Here is a 22,062-nt window from a genome sequence, read left to right on the forward strand (position 1 = left end):
CAATAACTAATATAGACTTTCACATAGCTAGTAACCAACTGTAGAATCAGTTTACACAACAACTGACAAAGTGATACAGATATTCACACAGTTTAGTCACTATCCACTATATTTAGTGAGACATTATAAATTGGTCAAGTAAACAGTCAATTACACTGCTACTAAATCCTCCATCCAAATATTTATTTATATATATCCACTTATTCTTCAATGCAAATTGCTATATATTTAATGCATATTTAAATAACGAAGCAAACCACATTCACTGGATGATGTCATCAGTGATGTCATTTGAGATGTCATCAGTGATGTCACTAACCATGTCATGAATGATCTAATATGTGACATCATCAGCAGTGGATTGCGGGTGCGCGAAATATAGTTAGTACAACTAACTATATAGGAGCAATTTCAATGGTTTTGTATGAGTAAAATGTCCAGCTAACTATAACACCACTAAAACGTATAGTTTTTTTAGTGAATTTCAAAGGTTTTTTTTAAGCTAATTCCTAACTATATAACTCCTGAAACCTATGGTTTTTTCAGTGAATATATATATATATACCACCATAATTAGGTCTCTGAACCTACACACATATAACTTGAATAGGGACAAAACCAGATCATCTTTTACTAATCAGAATGGGAAGCAATCCATGGGCCTTACAGCTAGTAGATACTATCATTACTCCATCTGTGTCAGTCCTTGTGTGGTATCAAAAGGGTCATAGATATTGTCAATGCTTTCAGGTGAAATGGTGATACTCTTTGTCTGAGTACGGGCTTGATACTGTTCTACTAAACAGAATACTACTCTTAAATGATGCCAGCAAACAGTAAGAACTGTCCCACAAATTCACTTCTGTTGGACCATTTTGGATGCTAGAGGTGGAGCCACTTCCTCTTCCATAGCAATTTAGTCAAATGGGAACATATCTAACATTCGCTTTATATCATTGCACTGGAATTGCTTGGGCAACTATGCCCAAAGTCCGTTCTAAGCCTCTTTGGTAGGCTTCTATCGTCCATCAAATCTGCTTCCATTTTCTTCTTCCGCGTTGGGCCTCTCGATCCAGGCCTTTCCATGAAAATAGTGCGTCTTAGTTTCTGTTGGAGTGCCCTCCTGGCAAACACTCACAGCTCACTCAAAAGTCTCAATGTCTCAAGGCAGTACACCAATATCTCTCCTCTGCGGCAGAAACTACAGATATCATGCTCTTCGGTGGTCGTGGGCGCAGATCATATTGTGCAGACCCAAGTACTGTAAATCAGGAAAGTGCAACATGCTTTCACGTTCAGCAACACTCTCAGGCTCCAACACTTGTTATTCAGTGTCAGAGGACGCTCGGGCTGTTCTTCCATTCTAATTTTCCTTTCAACATAGATATTACAAATGTAGTACCTTTTGTCAACCTTGGATCCTCCGGTGCACTGCCCTTCTGTTGGCGCAAAGGAAAGGAGGGGGTGTGGTCAAAACTTAGGCCAAGGGGGTCAAAGAACCGTTCGCTGTCAGAGGTTACCAGCACATGACAGGTAGAAAACTGAAGCCTCAAACCAGCCCTGCCGTCAACAACAGGGATCTTTCTTTTGCGCTCCTTTGCACTAAAATTCTTGTTCTGTGGCAAACAGGGAACCAGCTCCTCTTTCTTCTCTGATGTCTAACGCTGTCTGATGAAGCAAACACCATACTTTGGAAATGCCATTGATGATAAGCTGGCGATCGCTCTCCAGCCTTGCTACTTTCTGGGTGCTGGGACTGTAAGTCCAAGACGTCCGCCCCTCATCTTTAGCTGTCACTGATGGGAGTTAGGACTCATCTTTGTCACCTTTCTGCAGGTTATTATGACTCTTCCTTTTTCTCTGGAAGATCCCGCAGAACCTAGTGATGTAGGAAATGTGACACAGTTGTTAGTTTCCTTCAAATTAGCGAAAAAACTATTTATTGTATTTAACAATGGGATTGCAAGCAGGTGACCTGCAATCTTCAAGGGAGTGGCCAGACACCATGGGACAGTCAGACTGGAAAACATCAAAGTGGGCCTAAAGAAAATTCTTGAAAACCAGCCTGGTCATACAGAAGGGATTTACACATAATATGGGGGTCCCTGGTACATCACTGCAGTCTGGGAGTGTGAACTTAACCAATACATCAACAATATTAAAAGGGCTGACTGGCGAAAGGAATACGGAAAAGGGAAATGGGACTGGGACACAGCTAAAATCCCCAATAACTAGGCACAATGTGAATTCGATCAGGGGAGAAGCGGCAAAAGAAAAATCTATAGAAAGAACAAGAAATGACTTGGGTGATAGTCAGGCATGTGACACAGCACCAAGAGTACGGGTGATACACAAAAGACCAAAATAGTACACAAATTTTAACTCTACCACCGGCTGCTACACCATATACTGTAATCTCAGCTACTGATCCAGTTCCTTCCCCGGGGAAAATTAAGTTTGGTTTCCTTTGAGGAACAAAGCCATACACTACCTAGGAAAGCAGAACAGGATTAACTAGTTCAATATCATGAGAAAAGTTTAAGTCACCTTTAGCAAGAGCCACAGATTTATAGTTCCTCCTTAGGGTCCAATCAGGGAGCATGAAATCAAGGGCCGCCCGTCCCTTAAGGGAAGGGGCAGTCATGTGACTAACTGCAGGTGACATGCATTTAATCCTGTATAACTTTTTTAATTTTTCTTCAATACCATTATAGCCAAATAGACATGCACTGGTGAAGTGTTGTCTCTCATGTTCACAGCATGAAATATCATATCTGTGAAATTTAGTAACCAGAACAAGTCCAACCAACTGTTGCGTAGCGATGGGCATTGTCATGACCATCCCCTCACAACACAGGGGAGCTTGTAATAGTATCAAAAGTAAAAATTTGTCAAAACAACGCAAAAACAAAAAAAAACACGCATAAGATAAAAACTCACATGCCAAGCCATCAGGTATACTTGCTGTATACCAAGCACAAAAAGCATAAACAAATTACAGTAGCACATGCAAATGTGTTGTGACACACAATACTATGTCATGCACTTTATGCACAGTGAACCTGCAGCCCAAAACCCAATATTGTGGCCTGCTTAATTTGTCAGGTTTAAAATCAAAATTCAATTTTCTTACTTTCCTCACCCTCCTTTTGACAGCAGGTCACCTTAATGGTGATCGGCTGTCAATACAACTTACTGTGTCGCTTCTGACACACAGGACCAGCAGGAACAATTCATAAAAGGACAAAATGCACAAAAATATAAAAACACACAAACATTTCTTTTCAAATGAGTTATGGAAAAACACATCTTTTCTCAACATACTGCTGACAGCACCCTTCTTTTTGCAATTTGCATGTTGATTAGGTCCCACAGGTACATATGGAACACTTCGTGTTCCACCACCTCGTGGAATGGCCCATCTCGTGGAATGGCCCATCACAGATGCGTTTGCTGTTGAACTCTGCTTTTCCACTACTTCCCTACACCTACTGTAACATTCTTGGTCCGTTCTAATCTTCTTTTACCCTGATTTCCTACCTATAGTCATTCAGGGCGCACATTTCACCTTTTTCCTCTCACAACTATGACGTTTTTTTTTGTTTTTTTTTCAAACCAACTCACGTGTCTTGTCAGCCTTAAAACCACTCAGAACAATCCATGAATGATCTGTGGGCAGAAGCAAAGAAGCAAAAATACACAACCCACAAAAAAAGAAACACTTCTCATAACATAAAAATATCAACTGTAACTTTTTAATCAGGAGATAAAACATAATACACATAACGGAACACAAAATAGAAAATATACTTAACTGTAACCATCTTGTCAACTTTGCAATGACTAAACATGTAAGCATGTTAAGCCACCTTAATTCTGACTTTCTAAAAGCAAAACTTTTTCACAGACACTCTGTGTTTCCCTTGCGCCACAATTTTTCCCTTTGAAAAATAAATCTGAATTTGCTAATCGTTTTTACCTATGCGTGTATCCCACAAAATTCTAAGAAAGAGCTTCATCTAAGACTAATGCAACATTTTATTTTCTGTTAAATGAAGGCAACCATGAACCCACATTTGTCTAAAACCTGCCGGAGTGTCAGTGTTGCCATCTATACCAACAACGCGATCTCTCCAGACAGGCTGTACCTCCCTCATCGGAAAACCCTTATTTAACAGAACACCAGATAAAGAGTCTCTGTAGGCTACTAGCGTGATCAGATCGCATAATAGTGCTGGGCCCTATATGTCCTCTTTTTCAACCTTATGGCGAAGGTCAGACAGACCTGCGGGTGGATCTAATTCTACAAAATCCTCCCACATTTGGATCAGTATATCACACATTTCACAAAAAATATCAATCTGTTGGATGCGTGTCCACTGATCCATCGTCATCCATATTTCCTGAGCGATGTACATAGTGTTATTTTCCATCCACCTACGAGCCTTTTGACTCATAGCTAGTTGTTCCTGTGTATTCCCTATCCGTCTGCGCAAAGTGCGTCATCTGGTAGTGGGCGGCCTAGGCGGAGTTACATAAGGGGTATAATCACGGACCACTGACCAAGCATTCGCTAGTAGCCCTGCACTGGGGGAAGGTGTCAGACGACTGTCAACAAGGAATGTTTTAGTTGCAACGGGAGTTGAAGGCATATTAAGTTGGGCAGGCACGGGACCAGTGGAAGGTGCAACAAGGGGAAGGGAAGGGTGTACTTGCATTGGTACAGTGGCCTGAATAGTCGGGGCGTTGGAAACAAGTGGCTGAGGAATCAGACAAACCAGGGCATGGACAGGGGCAACAACTGGAGCAGTAGCGGGAGCTAATTGCGTGGGATCAGGGGCCGGATACATGGCGGGGGTATAGGGTGGAGGGGTGCTCAACATAGAGGACATGAGAGGGTCATCCTCCTTGTCCCGGGCCTTTTCGGGAACCTTCTTTGTAATGTAACATCCATCTATCTGCGTTCGATGTAATCTGTCATGTATTACTTTATCCTCTTCTAGTCTCTGATTATCGTGATTCTGGGCTTTCTGAATCACACTCATACGTATTATTCTAGCTTCGTTCTTTTCGAGTTTGATTTCTTTCTGTTTGTACTCCTTGCGCCAAACCCGAAAGGAATCAACATCGTAGGTCTAGCTTTTCTTTGAAACTAGTACCAAAGCGAGCAAAACATAATTGGGCCGATGCCATCTTTAGCATAAACTTCATTATTAGGGGTCCCCAAAGGAGGAATCGGTCAAGATTCCTCTAATGCGGAGTCCTGTGTACAATAACAACAACACCATTTCCGAAACTTACTAAATCCAGGCATCTCTAGACGTGTATCCTGGTTCCAAACATCAAAGGGTGAAATCTAACGTTTACAGCATATGACTGCACTTACCCTTTGGTTTTCGGCTTTTGCAAAAGTCAAACAATACCCAAAACAAAGATACAAATCACCAAGGAAGTGGGCCACTCCCACTCTTACCTGACCATTAATCTTCCATCACACGGCCGTTGTCACAAAGGTCCCGATCTCCCAAAACTAGGAACCAGAGCTGGGGCGTCAGTCGGGGCCGCAGTCCGGTAGCCCACTGGAGGGAGGAATCACGCAATCGGAGACCTCGGAACCAGAAAGACAATTTTCAGCCAGTGTAGTGGCGCGCCTCCCTTAGTGTTCGATCACGGACTCCTCACGACCACCAGGCTCGATGACGACCACCGAAGACGCCCCACTTTGGGCGCCAAATTGTAGAACCGGCTTTTTGTAGACCCCTCCCCCACTAGGAGAGTCAAAGCCAGCGGTGCAGGGGACACCTAGAATCTACGGGTTCTCCTTGCTTAAATCATACATTACCAAAGAGACCAGGACAACCAGCCGTCGAGGGAAGTAAGTTATTTATTAGCTCGAGCTAAGGACAGGGTCCCAGAATGGTACAAAGACAATTCTACGGAGACTGCTGCTTTACTCCGCAGCCTACACATATTTATAGCGCTAGCCACGCCCATTTGCACAGTACAAGTTCCTTATTCAGATAAGTTCCTCATCTAACAAGTTCTTCGTCAGTCTTGTGTGGTGCAATCGTGGCCAGGGGACATCTGTCTCTGATTGCACAATGTACACAGCCCGTGCTTCCTTGTCCAACTGGTGTGGTCATGGGGCACAGCCTTGTGCTTCCTCTTTCAGTTGGTGTGGTCACAGGGCACAGCCTTGTGCTTCCTCTATCAGTTGGTGTGGTCACAGGGCAGCTGGTCGTGACAGTCTGAGTTACCAACAATGGACAGGATGTGGCTGAGTCTTATGGCACAACTGGGGGGGTGAGGCACACAGGCAGCTTCTCGGAATCTGCTCGACCACAAGGAGCAGGGAGGGTTGGGCAAGTTTTGACAGGTTTGTGGAAAGCAATTCTTCACCAGGTTGCCGAGAGCATGACAACACAAAATAGTCATGTGGGTCATTTCAAAATGCAGTTCAACAATATGGATGGCTCCGGGCACATTTTATACTTCCCCAAAAGTAAAATAGGGATTCAAGGAATGTTGCCCTTATCTTTTTTTGTTCTGTTGTCCTTAAACCCAAACCAGAACCAGCTAAAGAAAAGCAGAAGTGCTGTGGAGTTGACAGAAGACTTTATCCTAACAACAAAAAAAGAAACTAAAAGAAAGGTTGAAAGAAAGAACAAGAAAAGAACAAACAATATATGCATATATATTCAATGAAAAACTACAATTTGAAGTTCAGTTATAATTCTGGCTCAAAAGCACAAACTACTGAAATGTGCCTGAACTTTTGCCACCTGCCATGCTTTGCTCTTGGTAGTCAACCTTTTTTTCCTGTGTCATTTTGAAATGGGTGTTTTGCTTGTTTTATTTTGTGTTTTCTGCTTGGCAGTCGACTTGGGTTATTATGTCCGATTCTGAATGTGTTTCCTTTTCAAGTAATGTCATGTGTTTTTTTATTGCAAGCTTGATTTCCAAAAACTCTGCACATGGCCTTTGGTTGTGAGCAGTGGTGGTAGGCAACAGGGCCAATGCCCTGTGCCCAAACCCTGTGGGTAAACAGTTGCGCTGCACAAAACCTTTTGTCGTATGCAGGGGGGTTGGATGCAGGCAGGACGCACCCATACTGCTGCGTGCTGCCAGCCCTCACCACACTCAGCCTTTGCCCTTTTTGAAATGGGGTTTTTGTTTTCTACGTGGGCGGTGGTGTGATTTATGGCTTGCATTTCTATAACTATGCTTTATTCAGTGAATGTAATATTTTTTTAATATGATGCACTTAACTTTAAACCCACTGTAGGCACCTTGTGCCCAACCCATTGCGGGAGACCAACCTAATGTACAGAGGGGTTGGCCGAGATAGCCTGCACTTTGGCCAGGCCATATATCTTTTTGTATTTGTGCTCGCTAGTGAGCTGCCCAATTGGCATCCTGCTGCTTCTTGTGAAAATCATTGATGCATTATAATTTTACTTCAGGTTAGTCCATGCTTTTTGCACATGGGAAAGGTTAGTTTCGCTTTTAGCATTGTGATCACTCAAGGTACATGGTTTACTTTTCAGAGCAATAGGGTAGCAGTCAAAAGAGATGGATGAGATTAAAGAATTAAAAATGAAGCACATTATCTGCATGTGACAGTCAGGTGGTGGACGATGTAGAAATCTTGTCAGTCAGGCAAATGCACTAAAGGAGGTCAAAAGAGAAAACAGTTTTCAAAGATATCCTTAGATACCAAAAAGTCTTGGAATCCTGGCGAATGAGGCAGACAAGTTTACTTGTTAGAGTTCAAGGAGAAAATCAATAACATTGTCACCTTGTACATAAAATAACAGGACTTTACAGAAAGTAAACCTTTTTAAGAATCCGTATACTCACCAAGGGCCAGATGTATCAAGAATTGCTTGTGCAATTCTTAAATAGCGAATTTTACTGATTCGTCATTTAAGAATCGCAAAATGCAATTTATGTAGGATTTGCAAATAAATTTGAGATTCCTACATATTCCTTAATAACGAATTGCAAATTACGATTTGCTATTAAGGAATAGCTTCCCATTCATTCCTATGGGCCTACAGGCCCATAGGAATGAATAGGATTGCATTCGCAATTTGTGAGTACCAAATAGGTGCTCCCAAATTGCGCATGCAAATTCAAGGGTGCAAGGGTGCCAAAAGGAAATTCTGTTGCACCCCTGAAATATGCATGTGTGCACATGTGGCGCACATACAAGCCCTAAAGGCATGTATGTGCGCCACATGGCACTTAGAAAAATTCTAAAAAGTGCATTTTTATAGGAATTTGCTAATTGCCACCAAATTGAAGTTGGTGAATGCTAATTCACAATTTGCAATAGCTATCAGAATTGCATTTAGGGAATTGCAAATTGTGATTCCCTAACTGCATTCGCAATTTGGCGAATTACAAATGTTTGATACATTGCAAAAATGCATTTTTGTTATTGCAAACGGGCTGATTTGGCGAATCGGGCCCACCGACCACAAATGCACCGGTATCGCTGTCTCGTCTTGTCAGCCCATAGTGTGAGCCCACGGAACCTCGTCCCCTGAGAACGAGAAAGAGCGTCAGCGATCTCATTGTTTAATCCAGCAATATGATGTGCCTTGTAAGTAACGTTCATGCGCAAGCACTCCTGTTGCAATTTCCAGACCTTGTGATCCCACGCAAGCTGGCGGTTGGCAATACTCCTCACGGGCATATTGTCCACATTGAAACTGCAACCACCAGGAGAAAAAAACACAAAGAAAGCGATACTCAACCCCCTTCTCTTTCATGCAGCTAGACATTCCTCCTCACACCACTGGCCTTGCCAAAAGATGATGAAACCATGACCGCCTGCTGCGTCAGAAAACAGCTCATCCTCCCTTCCTTCACCTCCTTCAAAACCCTGCTCCATGCTAACTCCTCCTTCCCCTTCCTTGACCGCAAGTTGTCCTCCCACTGCCTCACCCTGGGACCATTGTAGCATAAACAACAATTCCTTTCTCCTGTTTGTACCCAACAATCCAAGCCAAAATTGCAACCTGTCCACTTTAACTGGTGTACGTGCCTATTCCCATGGGGTTGTGACCCCTGCCCCTGCCACAATCGTTAGAACCTGACCACTGCCCTGCATTTCTGGCCTGCTGTCCAAAAGTTCCCCCCTGAGGACCACACTGTGTGAAGTGGTGCTTCCCGCCGCACTATGAGCACTCATGCAAAATATGCAGTAGACCTGCAAACATTGCGTCCTATTATAAGACCAAATTGCCCCTCAACTCCCCAAGTGACCCCGGCCAGCTGCCCCCCTCCCCTCCCCCCAGAAACATGGGGCGCCCTCGATAGGGCTTGTATATGACTGGCCAGCCACTCGCCGTATAAATCGATGGGGCTGGCGTTTCAGGCGTCATAGCCTGTAAGAGTAATAAGATATCCAATTGACTCAAGACCCCATCCTTCTCCTCTGCAAGGCGAGCCTTGAACTCCACGCCGTACCGCTCCCAGGCCCAACTCCCAAAGGTAACCTGAACCTTGTGCACCACATCAATGTATTTAAACAAAGCCACAAACCTCTCTGGGTATTTTTTACAGTAAACACTTGCATAGATAGATGAGGAAAGCTGCAGTTCAGTTCTATATCTTAACTGCCACCCTCGGTCTGTAGGACAATTCATACTGCTCTTCTTTAGATCCTTCTTTAACCTGCACCTTCCAATGCAAAAGCTTAAATAACTCGATCTACTCCCCCATTCAAATGCACATCTTGGTAGTCAATATTAATGCCCATGTAAGGCAACTTTTTGCGCTTCACTTCCTTACTCTATTTATTTTCTCCTGGTATCTTGTCCTCACCTCTGGCTACTGACACCCCAGATTCCTGTGCTATGCTAGCTCCCCCACCCACTGACTTCTGTGGCTCCTTGTCTGCCTCTGTACCTGGGTCATGATCCTGGACATAACTACCTTTCGATAAACAAAGTCCACAGTCCCCTTGTATTTGTGTTGCTCTCTCCATGGCGCGCACCCCTACCTCCACCCCTGGCCTCCACTGCAGTGCCCAGCACGCTAGAATCCTTCCCTGGCATCAAGTCGGGCCCTCACCAAAACCGCCCTTCCTGATGCCAAGATCACCTTGTGAGCGGGCACTGGTCTCGCTGAGCTGTCGGACACAGCCTGTAAAACACCAAAGCTCCCCCTCGTGTTAGAGGCTCCCTGAGCCCGGCTCACATCCTCAGACACCCCCCCACCACTCACCCTTACACCCATCCACCTCCGCAATCTCACCTTCCTCCAAATCCTCTCCGTAGTCCAAATTCCATACTGACTCCTCACTCATTCCACCAGCATCCACAGTAGTCCCAGGACCCTCACTATCTATCACCAACACCCCATCACCAAATTACACATCATGAAAATTTAATAAGAGATCAAATTCCTGCAAGGTGGGCGCATATACCAGTCCTTGCCATTCCAATGAGGGGTCCAAATCCGTCCCAGAACAGACCGCACAGATATGCGCTCTGCCTTCGGAACGAGGTTGCTAGACTGCATCAGATCCTCCCAGCTGGCTGGATACCGCCAACTCTGATGACCCTGCCCTCAAACCCCTGGCTGGCACTAACAAATCCCTGCAATGCCTGCTCCCTCCAACTCTGGGCCCCTTCGTAACACCATACCCACTTGCCAGGGGGCACGATCCTGAAAAACCTCCTGCCCTAACCATCCCAAAGAGCATGCCCTTGGTGCCTGAGATGGCAGCACAACCTCACTTCTCTGCAGTAAACCCAACCCCCTCCCCCACCTGCCCTGCAAACCCTTGTGTGCACCTAGGCACTTGAGACACCTGTTGGCCCTCTGTACTAAACATTCCATTGCTACGGGGAATGCCCATAGGCCTTTGCGTTACAAATAAAGCAAGGCTCAAATCCCCCCAGCACCAATTCACAGTGCCTCTGTCCCAATCCCCTCTCCCTCCTGATCCATACAGTGTTCAGCACTGCCCCAGTGCTCCCTGTTTCTACCCGTGCTCTTATTTGTTCCTCCTGCCCCTCCCTCCCAGCACTCAGCACCAGGGCCTGCCTGTACAGACTAGATAGGTCCAGAGGCAGGCCCTGTGACGCACAAGCCCTGCCCACGCCGTCATATGGGTCTGAGACCCCACGCTCCTGAGACTCAGCGCTTCACTCATGGGCCGCCCTTCTAACTAACTAAAACAAAGCCCGGTACCGCGGAGTGAATAAACACAACAGCGAACAGATCCTCAACATCGCTGGCACAAGGGGGCCAGGTTCTGCCGAAAAGGGCACATGCCTCTATGTGACACGCGCCCTCTGTTGTAACGAGCCGCAGCGTTGGATGACACTGCAGTGGTGGTCCCGCCTCCAGGTCATCCTCGCCTACATTCGCGCAATAACCACTCCATGCTGATAGCATAAAAGGCCATTTTATTAGGACAGGGTTGACAACCATATTTAAACATAACGTCAATAAACATTTACCAAACCCCCCTACTCATGTCTTTCATCCATCATCTACTCCAACGCACCAGTTACTCACTCCTGATTCACTCAGCGACCTCATTCCCTTATACCATTCACTTCCACAGTTCTCTTCCAACCTCCTCCAGCATCTCCAGCCATCGCACTCCTACATGTCGCACCCCCATCAGGCATCCGTATCCCCCACCCCGGAAGGGTGAGTATGCCCATCATGGACTCCCCACCCCTCCCAAGTACTGCTAGTACACACCTCAACCCGTCCTAAACTGGAACGCTATTCAAAGCCAACACCCTTTTCCCCCACTCCTGAAACATGTAGGGTGGGAGCGTGGTCAAACTTCCTACCCTTTCCCTAACAGCGCTGGGGACAGGAAGAGAAAGAACTACATCTCCTGCGCCCTTTTAACCTTAACCTAAAACCCCACCCCTAAACCCACGCCCAAAGCTACCTAAACCCACCCAGTCCTGCTATAGCGCGAACACCCCGGGGGAAGACTGGTCTGCCGACTCCACTTCTCCCAGGAGCCGCAGGCTGCACCCAAGGCGCTGTGAGCAACTCTCACCAACTTAGTCATCAGCCGGACCCTCCTGCCCACGACAGCCCAGTGGGGCATTGTGGCCTATAGCCGCCGAGCCTCTGCACTATCAGGGGCCAGACCTGAACTCACTGCGCTGATTGACGCCTTGCGGGACGGAGGCGAGCAGACCACTCCTCTTCGGGCATTCCACACAGGGGCCGCCTGCCTCCTGCAGGGTCCCCTCCACCAGTAAATCAGCCTACTGGCCTAAACGAATGTCCCCATTTGGGGTTTGAACCATGGACATATGCATTCATAACGGCTGGCACCACTCCTCTTCGGGCATTCCACACAGGGGCCGCCTGCCTCCTGCCTCCTGTAGGGTCCCTTCCACCAGTAAATCAGCCTACTGACCTAAACGAATTTCCCCATTTGGGGTTTGTACCCTGGACATATGCATTCATTACCCATGATAACTACCATTGTACCACCTGTTCTGCTAAAAAGTCCCGACCATCTGGGGTGTACCCAAATTCTAACGTGGCACCCTGCCCTAATTAACATGTCCTTAAAATTTTGTGAAAACCTCTGTGCTCCCATACCAATCCTGGAGCCCCTCGCTCCTGGACCCTACCATCCGCCCAGAAATTCCAGGAGGGTAGGGCATTCTGCCCTCTCTCCCAAAACCTCATTGTCTTTCAGCTGCAGTGCTTGGAGATCTATGTTTTGAGGCCCTGAAAATCTACCACACAAGAGAGTAGCTCTTCTCATTATGGCGCAAAAGAGCTGCAAGGGAGAGGATGAAGAAATTGCAGCAACATGGCGTGAAGGGTCTCCGGTACAGAGGACCAATGACCAGCTTTCAAGAAAGCAAACATCATCCATTCCTTCAGTCTGCTGACTGTCAAGAGATGCTTAGAGCAGCGGTTGTTGTAAGCGGACCCCTGGGAGTCCGCTATGCCTAGTTAGGGCAGCCTGCAACTGCTTAAATATTAAATTATATTAACAGATTAATAAAGTGTTTTTAAATAAAAACGCAAAATGTAAAATTGAAACTTTTTTTTTTTTATATTTGTGAATTAAATTAAATATTTCGAAATGTGTGTATTTGTTTAATGAATGCTTGTTTGTGTATAGTTTTGAGGTTAAATTAAAATTGGTTAAGCTGGGGTCCCCGGCTTTCAGAAATGACTCAGTGGGGAGGGGTTTGGTCCCCTTATTCCAGTAATCATTAAGTGGGGGAGACCATAAAAGTAAAAAGGTTAAGAACCATTAGCCTACAGCCTTCTTTCTAATCACAGTCCCCGAATCAGAAGACCACATTGGCAACTTTCAGGTGATGCAGCGCGTGCAGTTCCCAGATGGGAAACCCACCATTTCCATAAAGGGTATGTGTAACCCCATAATGAAGGCAGAGTAAGAAAGCGCACCCTTGGCAAAGCCTGGCTGTGTGATGCATTCAACTACTTTCTGTCCTGCAAAGTTCATTTAGACCACTCCAAAGTCCATTTGCTTATCATAATGGTGCTAAAGTGCCAATATGACAAATTAACCAAAAACATGAAGGAGACTTGCTCAATAAAGACTCATTTGAATGAATGTCGTACCCGAGAAAAAGTGACTAAAACATGTATTTTTGTCGTTTCAAGGAGCAGCAAAACTGACTCTTATCACTGCGGAGGAAGAAGAACCCTGGCTGTTTGAGTAAGACGCTATTATTATTTTCTTTAATGTCGATGAGTAGTGACCATTGCAGCCTGCGATTAAGAGATTTCAATCAGTCTTGCAGCTTGAAATGCCAGCCTGTCCTCTTTGCAGTCAAAAATCAGCCATGTCTCGGGTTCAAATTAAATTACCTCAGAAATTGTTTATTAATATAGCTTTTCTATGGCACTACATTACCCAAAGAAACTGGAGTTATTTACAATAAAGAGAAGATATTGAAAACAATGGAATAGAACCTAAAATGTATCTTGGATAGGGAAGAGAAAAAATGAAAAATGTGAGAACCAGCGAACTAGAGGCTTGGACTCAGTGTTCACTTATCCCCGCTGGCTGAAAGTTATATGAGAGTTTTCAGTAGATCTCTGTAGGAGAGGCCATTGGGTCTCAGACATATATAGAGACGGTGGTTGTATCAAAGTCCTGAAGCAGCAGCTGAAAACGCAAGAATTGAGGAATGTAAAAATAGAGAAGGCCTTTGGTTTGCATTCTACAGAGACTTCCCATATAGTGGGACTTAGGTGCAAGATACTAAGGTTTTAGCATTTGACATTTTGGAAAGTGATGCAAGTGAGTTTGAGGGTAGCACGGGCAGTAATTGTTGATAGTGCAGATTTTTAGAAACCGGCATGCGGTCGGATTTCTTGAGGCTAGAGTCTTAAGTATCAGAATAATTTAAAAGTACCCCATCCTACGCACCAGTGAAGCCGGTGAGCCACTTTATTGGGAACACTGTTTTTAGAGATTTGCTTGTGCAGAACTGGCTCAATCACTGCTGCTACTCAATGCAACTTGGAATTTGTTGAAAGGATGGATAGTAGCCTGAGGTATAGCATAAGTAGAGGTTTATTAGGTAAGTTACAGGATGGTTGTTAATCAGTTCAGCTGTTAAGAGGCCCCACCAGGAGCAGCATCTTTGCTGCTCAGCTCACTCTCGCTAACTGTCATTCCTCCAGTCCACCAGGCACACCAACATTCTACTCAGTCATCAGGCGTTCCAACATTCCACACACACACACTCATGCATACTGGCTTAGCAGAAGGAAATCTAAGTACAACAGAATTCATAAATAGACCTTACCTCTTTTGAATGTCACAGTCTGCTGTTGCATGTAAATGTAACAGTCAGGGGCCATACCCTGAAACAGTGCCATTGTATTAGCATACCTTTAAAAGTAATAAATTGAGGCTTTTCTAAAACTAGGTCTTTAAAATTGGATAGAGCATCCCAGCCTTATTTAGCACAATAACAATAAACCTAAACAAACCTTCAGCCCTATGGTACTGTTCATTGTTGTGTTGCCTGTTGTGCCTATCTTTAATCTCTTCCAAAAAGTGGAATATATACCTTTCTTTCCTCTTATAGTTCATTCCATATGTTGCTAAATCACCATGAGTGAATATTTCTTTCCTTGCTTCACTTCCTATGCCTAAACCTCTTTCCCATACGTGGCGATACAGTGATATGAAGAAGGGGACACCAACATCTCTTCTTCCATTCTAATCTCCCTACCTCATGCCTGAAATGGAGGCTGCCCCGTTGCTCGTTCTCATCATCATGGATAGCAGTGTTGTTTATGCCGCAAGCCTTTGTGACTCCCATTTCCCTTCAAGGGATAGTATAGCAATTGCAGAATCCGATTTGCAACAAGATTGACCTGCTTCACGATGAGGCAGTATTAAAACATGCCTTTGTGGAAGGGTTCATTGTCCACAAGCACACCATCTCAGGTGGACAGAGTAGTCTGCTCTCCTGGAAGTGATAGCTGTACATTTGCGTGCAGGTGGATTTTACTGCACGAGTCAGCCTATTGGGAGTTGGCAGGAGCAAGTACAAACAAGCCAGTCATCTTTTATCACCCTACCACCATTTGGCCTTGGTTCAGCTCTCCTCCAAACCTTATTGCAGCTGACTTACTGTTAAGTAAGGATCCGTGACAGGTGGTGTGTTCTTGCTGAAGCATAGTATTTAAGATATGATTTCCACCAATAGGATTGCATCCAAGAAGTGAAGATTGATTTCTGGAGAGTAGTAAACCTAATACACCTTATCAAGCTCTTATGAAGGGTCGCAATAGTTGAGCCTAATGAATGAGGCCAGTCCCCAGATTGCTAGAGTTATGTGTGCTGAGAGCTAAATGGCTGGGATTAGAGCTCACAATTATTTTGAACTTTGATCAAGGTGGAAATTGCTTTGTAAAAATCATATTCATAACATTTTTGCCTACCAGTTCCAACTTTTGAGGCTGTACAATTTGAGGATCGGAAATAGTTCTGATTGACCCTTACAGTCAATGGTGTTATGTTTATATACACAAACCCAACTGCTAAGATGGCTATATAGCCTAAAGTTAACAAATGTGCTTAGGTGCTGGAGAGACAAAAACAGATTAGTGCTGCTGAACTTTACCCCATTATCCTATGGTACAGGTTTTATTTTCTTCTAGACCAGTTATGGGTAGGTCAGGTGCAGCTAATTGGAGCTCTTTTTGCAAAAAAAGTGGAGCTACTACATTCTTTCCAAACGCAGGCAATAAGGTACTGTTCTGGCTTATTGACCCATTGTTTACTAGACGGCCTAGTTAGGTGAGAGTTCCAGAAGAAATGGGAATTTCACCCACTTAATTGATATTTTGCATGTTTCTCTGTTCAGGGAAATTCCCCTTGGAAGTGGCATTCTTTTGGTCATGTAAAATTATACCAGATTTCTGCTTCTATTGCCCCCACCGTCTGCAAGAGAGAATAGCTGAAGCGGCCACAGGTAGGAGCCCCAGTTCAGATAGGCGAAAGAGGAACAATTATTACCGATAGTATGTGACTTGTGAACTCCTAGAATAAGAGTCATATTATGTAGGGCCTGAGAGAGAAGACAATCCATGACTCTGGTTGAGGAATGATGTTAGTTACTCAGGAGGACAGTGGTGACCCCGCGTCATGGACAGAAAGGAAACGCACAAGGGCTTAATTTCAAGCTACTGTACAAATAATTTGCAGTGAACCTGCTTTGGCTGTTATTTACTAATTGCATGTGCATATGTCTTGGAAGGCATTAGGCAAGCAATTGGAGTTTACTTTTGGGATAAGAAGTTGCCTGTATGTGGACTAGGACCTTAAAATGGTTTTGCATTCTTCCAGCAAATTATCACAAAATTCCTGTTTTGTTTTACTGAGTTTGAAGAATGTTTCTACATACGCTCTGTTTTTAGGGTTAAAGGTGGTAATACTAGGGTAACCTTTTACTACCAAAAGTGCAGGTTTCCCCCCGAGTTTCAGGCATTGCAGGTTTTTAATTTTAAACATGATATGTGATTCATGGTCTTTGTGACATATTGATGGTATTTGTATTTAAATAAGGTATGTTAGTGAGGTTTATAAAGGGCTGGTACACCTGAGCTTTCTTGATGCTGTAGAACAACACATTTTAACTGAGCCTGAAGTAGGGTATCTAAATTGTATGAGACAATGCTCTTGTCTTGAAAGTACATCTGAAAAAATTGAAGCTTGGAATCCAGTGACGTTTGTCTTATAGGACACTGCAATGCCTTGCAGGGCACCACCCAGTCTACTTTTGCTGATTATAGGAATAGCCAGGAGGTTGGCAGAAGAAGAGCACCAAGCTTTAGGACCTTTTTATCTTTATACACTTTCCTGTGAACCCTGCCTGACACATGTCCATTCAGAGCCCTGTGGACAGTGCACACAACTTTTTTGTTGGGCACATTCTGTAATAGGAAGCCATTGCAGTAGTGTAAAAGGGCGCAATAGACAATGTCTAGGCACTTGCTAGTAACAGTGGGACTGCAGTAATATGGATGGCTCTTTGGAAAAGAATTGCAACAGTCGAAAATGTGATCCACCAATGGAAGAAAGATCACCTCTTACCTTATTTTCGTCAAGAAAGAGGAAGTTGCTTTCAATGGGGAGCCAGTGGAGTGCCCTCAGTGTGGTGTGATATGAGTACCATTGTGAGTTATCAATACCACAGGAACGCCTTCCTCCCCAAAATTTACTCACAACACATTGATAGTAGATTTTGTAGTCACATCTCTCATAAACCTAACGATAATCCACTTAGAATGAATATCAACCACAATTACCGCAATCCTTAAATCCACAGACAGATCCATTATGGGACCAATAAAATCTAAGCAAATGGTATGCGAAGGCCTCCCTAGATCTTCAATGTGTCCTCCATCATCCCTACACCCAACTGTCAACCTTTTCTCACTTTCCTTGCAAATAGAGTAACACTTCACCCAACTTTTTACCTGGTCATCCTGGCCTGGCCAAGAAAACTCTCCCTTGAGTCTCTTACTGGTCAAATCTTGGCCAAAATGACCCTCATGCGCCAACTCAAACAATCTCCGTCTCAAACCCACAAGAGGGACAAAACCATCACCCCTTATGATAAGATTCAGACCACAAATGGATAACTTGTCTGCCACCGTAAAGTAAGGCTGTGCAGTGAAAATGTACTCTCCCTTGCCGCCCCACTCTGAATCATCTTGTACACTTTCTTAAGTACAACATCAATTTCCATCTTTTCCTCCCACTGTTCAATGGTGAAAGCCCCCAAACCACTCTAAACTGCATCATGTATAAACGCCACACCACCCTCCATCTCAAATCTTTTCTCTGCCATGGCATCTACTGTCTCCCAATCAAACGGCAACCTAGACTGGCAGTCAGCCAGTACAGTCCTCCAATCCTGCACAAATTCCATAGTATAGAAGTATTCTTGAAACCTAGCTGCTAATCTAGCTACCCTGGTGTATGCCTTGCCTGCCTCTCCAGACGACAATATCTTCATTAGAGGTTTGTGATCTGTGTGCAACACAAAGCATGCAACCCACGAATAAACATGAAAGTATTTGGCACCCCATGCAGCTGCTAACGCCTCCCGTTCTATTACTGAATAATTTCTTTCATCCAAGAGTGTGTGAGGCAAAAGCAACCATTCTCTCTTTCTTCCTATGCATTTGAGAAAAAACAACTCCCACCCCGGTGGCACTTGCATCCACAGTCAGAATGGACTTCAATCTGTTATCAAACAGCGCCAGTACCCCAGCATTGCACTTTTCTGTTTTGATATTATCAAAACAAACACTCTCTGCCATGGCATCTACTGTCTCCCAATCAAACGGCAACCTAGACTGGCAGTCAGCCAGTACAGTCCTCCAATCCTGCACAAATTCCATAGTATAGAAGTATTCTTGAAACCTAGCTGCTAATCTAGCTACCCTGGTGTATGCCTTGCCTGCCTCTGCAGACGACAATATCTTCATTAGAGGTTTGTGATCTGTGTGCAACACAAAGCATGCAACCCACGAATAAACATGAAAGTATTTGGCACCCCATGCAGCTGCTAACGCCTCCCGTTCTATTACTGAATAATTTCTTTCATCCAAGAGTGTGTGAGGCAAAAGCAACCATTCTCTCTTTCTTCCTATGCATTTGAGAAAAAACAACTCCCACCCCGGGGGCACTTGCATCCACAGTCAGAATGGACTTCAATCTGTTATCAAACAGCGCCAGTACCCCAGCATTGCACTTTTCTGTTTTGATATTATCAAAACAAACACTCTGTTCCTTGCCCCACACAAACTTTTCCCCCTTTCTCAGCACTCTCCTCAAACTCTCCGTTTTATCTACAAACCTGTCAACAAATTTTGCATATTATTCAATAAGTCCAAGGAAAGGTCGTAATTGATCCTTCTCTTCATGAGCAGGTGCCCTTTTAATGGCATCCAATAGAGAGTGTTTGGGACTAACACCCCCATTGGATATAGAATGCCCAAGGTAATCTATCTGCTCTGTCATTAATGTACATTTATCCTTATTCATAGTTAGTCCAAAATCCTCCAGCTTCTTTAGAACCCTCATCAAAGTGACATTGTGCTGTTCCATGGTTTCCCCCATGACCAAAATGTAATCTTGGAAGTAAATGACTTTCCTGACTCGTCCGACACTTTTGTCATCACACGTTGGAACAGGATCACTGAAAGAATATCAACAATCACAATATTGAGTTACCAAAAGATCGTGACATAAATATTGTTATTAATAATATCGACTTCCTATCTTCACAATGGTAAGTACAAAAATATATAGAAAAAAAATATTATTGTCAAAAATATCGATGTACAAAATATCGTTTTTTTATATGTATAAAAATTATGTAAAATAAATTAAATAATAAATGTAACTTAAAATAATTATTTAGATTTATTTGTAAAAGTTAACAATTATAATAAATAAATGTAATTAAAAAAATTAAACATACATATATAAAATATAATACATATATATTTACTTAAAACAATTAATAAATAATAATTTTGATTAATTATAAAATTTTATAAATATATAAAAAATTATGAATAAATATATATATGTGTATATATGCAATATATCCAAAACAGCGCGATGCTCCTTCCGGAGATCCCTCGCCTTTGTTGAGGTGGCTCGAAGCCGGTAAATAATATCCCAAGCGAACGGAGTACCACCGAGCACTAAGTTCCCAAAAATATATCACAGGGTTTGAAGTTCTTACGCCAAAGCTGTGAGGTTTTTAAATTCATAAACCCAGTCGTGGAGCACGAAACGCGTCACGACTGGGTTTATGAATTTAATAAACCTCACAGCTTTGGCATTAGAACATCGAACCCTGTGATATATTTTTTGGAACTTAGTGCTCGGTGGTACTCCGTTTGCTTGAGATATGTATATATATATATATATATATATTGGTTGCGGCGTGATCAAGGGCATAATTTGCCAGAAACGCGTAGCTGCTCTGTGCATCAAATAAAATCCTGCTGATGCTGAATTATCGTGGTCCGTCTCCCTTTGTTTGCTGGCGTGTGAGGCTGTGCTGGGTCTGAGACGCCGAGAGATTCGAGGAGGAGTCACGTGGTATATATATATATATATACAGCTGTAACATAAAAATGAATACATAAATAAACAATATTCTAAATTAAATTTTTTAAATAATAAATATTTTGTAAACCTACATTTCGCACTTCATTGAGTGCAACAGTAGAGAAAGTGTTGGAGAACTGAGGGGTAAAAATGACTATTCCCACTCCAGCAAATGCAGCAGTAGGGAAAGTGTTGGATAGGGGATAGGTAAAAAAAATACTATTCCCACTCCAGGGAATGCAACAGTAGGGAAAGTGTTGGATAGCGAAGGGTTAAAATGTACTACTCCAGCTCCAGCGACTGCAACAGGAGGGAACGTTTTGGATAGTGGAGAGGTAAAAATAACTATTCCCACTCCAGCAAACGCAACAGTAGGGAAAGTGTTGGATAGCGGAGGGGAAAACATTACTATTCCCACTCCAGCGGGTACAACAACGGGATAAGCATTGAATAGCAGAGGGGAAAAAACTACTATTCTCACTCCAGCGTGTGCAACAGTAAGGAAAGTGTTGGATAGCGGAGGGGTAAAAATTACTATTCCCGCCAAAGAAAAATTAAATTTTTGAAAACACAAAATATCAACTACAATACGAAAAATAATAAAACACTTAAAAAAATATACAACAATACAATAAATTACTAAACATAGAAACATATTAAAATGTTAAAAAATCTAAAAAAACACATACAAAAATTAATTTATAAACACATATTTTTTATAAACAAATAAATATTTTTAATAGAAATTATTAATCATAAAATACCATAATTATTACATGAATGTAATATTTGTTTCCAAACCTATAACACAACACAATTTACTACAAACATCTAAATGTTAAAAAAGTGGACCTCCTTAATTAACACAACTAACTATCAATTGAACAATTATTAATTAAAAAACACATTAAAACAGATAACAATTAATATACTAACCAAACGTTACCCTCTATAGAACCAAAATCCACAAACAAATTAAAAATAAACAATTACCAAAAATATTTATCAAATAATAAATGAATATTAATAATCCATTAATAATTATTTAATTTAAACTAAATTACTTTCCACCCTCTACCCCAATAAACACAACACACACACAAATAATTTCACAATTAACATAACTAATTTTACATTATTAAATTAATATCAATTAACCACAAATCATTAATTATTAAAACAAAACTTCCCAACATTTACCATAATAAACCCCACAATTCACACATTAAAATAATTACACAATTCCCATATTTAAATGTTAAATAATTAATTAACATTAATTAAGAATTAATTAATTATAATTTAATTACCTCCCACACTATTCCCCTATAAACCCCACCAACCATTTCTAAAAACTTGACTCAATTAATTAACAAATAAATAATTAATAACAAACAAATTATAACTAATTGTTAATA

General features: G+C 42.8%; 1 protein-coding gene across 1 annotated transcript in view; it reads left to right on the forward strand.

Moving 5' to 3' along the window:
- The window catches only part of LOC144755113 (uncharacterized), a 197,020-nt gene that overhangs the window by 53,422 nt on the left and 121,536 nt on the right, over positions 1-22,062 (forward strand). Inside the window, exon 2 of the mRNA XM_078643625.1 lies at positions 13,648-13,702. Coding sequence (XP_078499751.1) covers positions 13,648-13,702 — 55 coding nt within the window. The remainder of the gene's footprint in view (positions 1-13,647; positions 13,703-22,062) is intronic.

Source organism: Lissotriton helveticus, chromosome 5_1, assembly GCF_964261635.1.
Source record: "Lissotriton helveticus chromosome 5_1, aLisHel1.1, whole genome shotgun sequence".
Taxonomy (NCBI): Eukaryota; Metazoa; Chordata; class Amphibia; order Caudata; family Salamandridae; genus Lissotriton; species Lissotriton helveticus.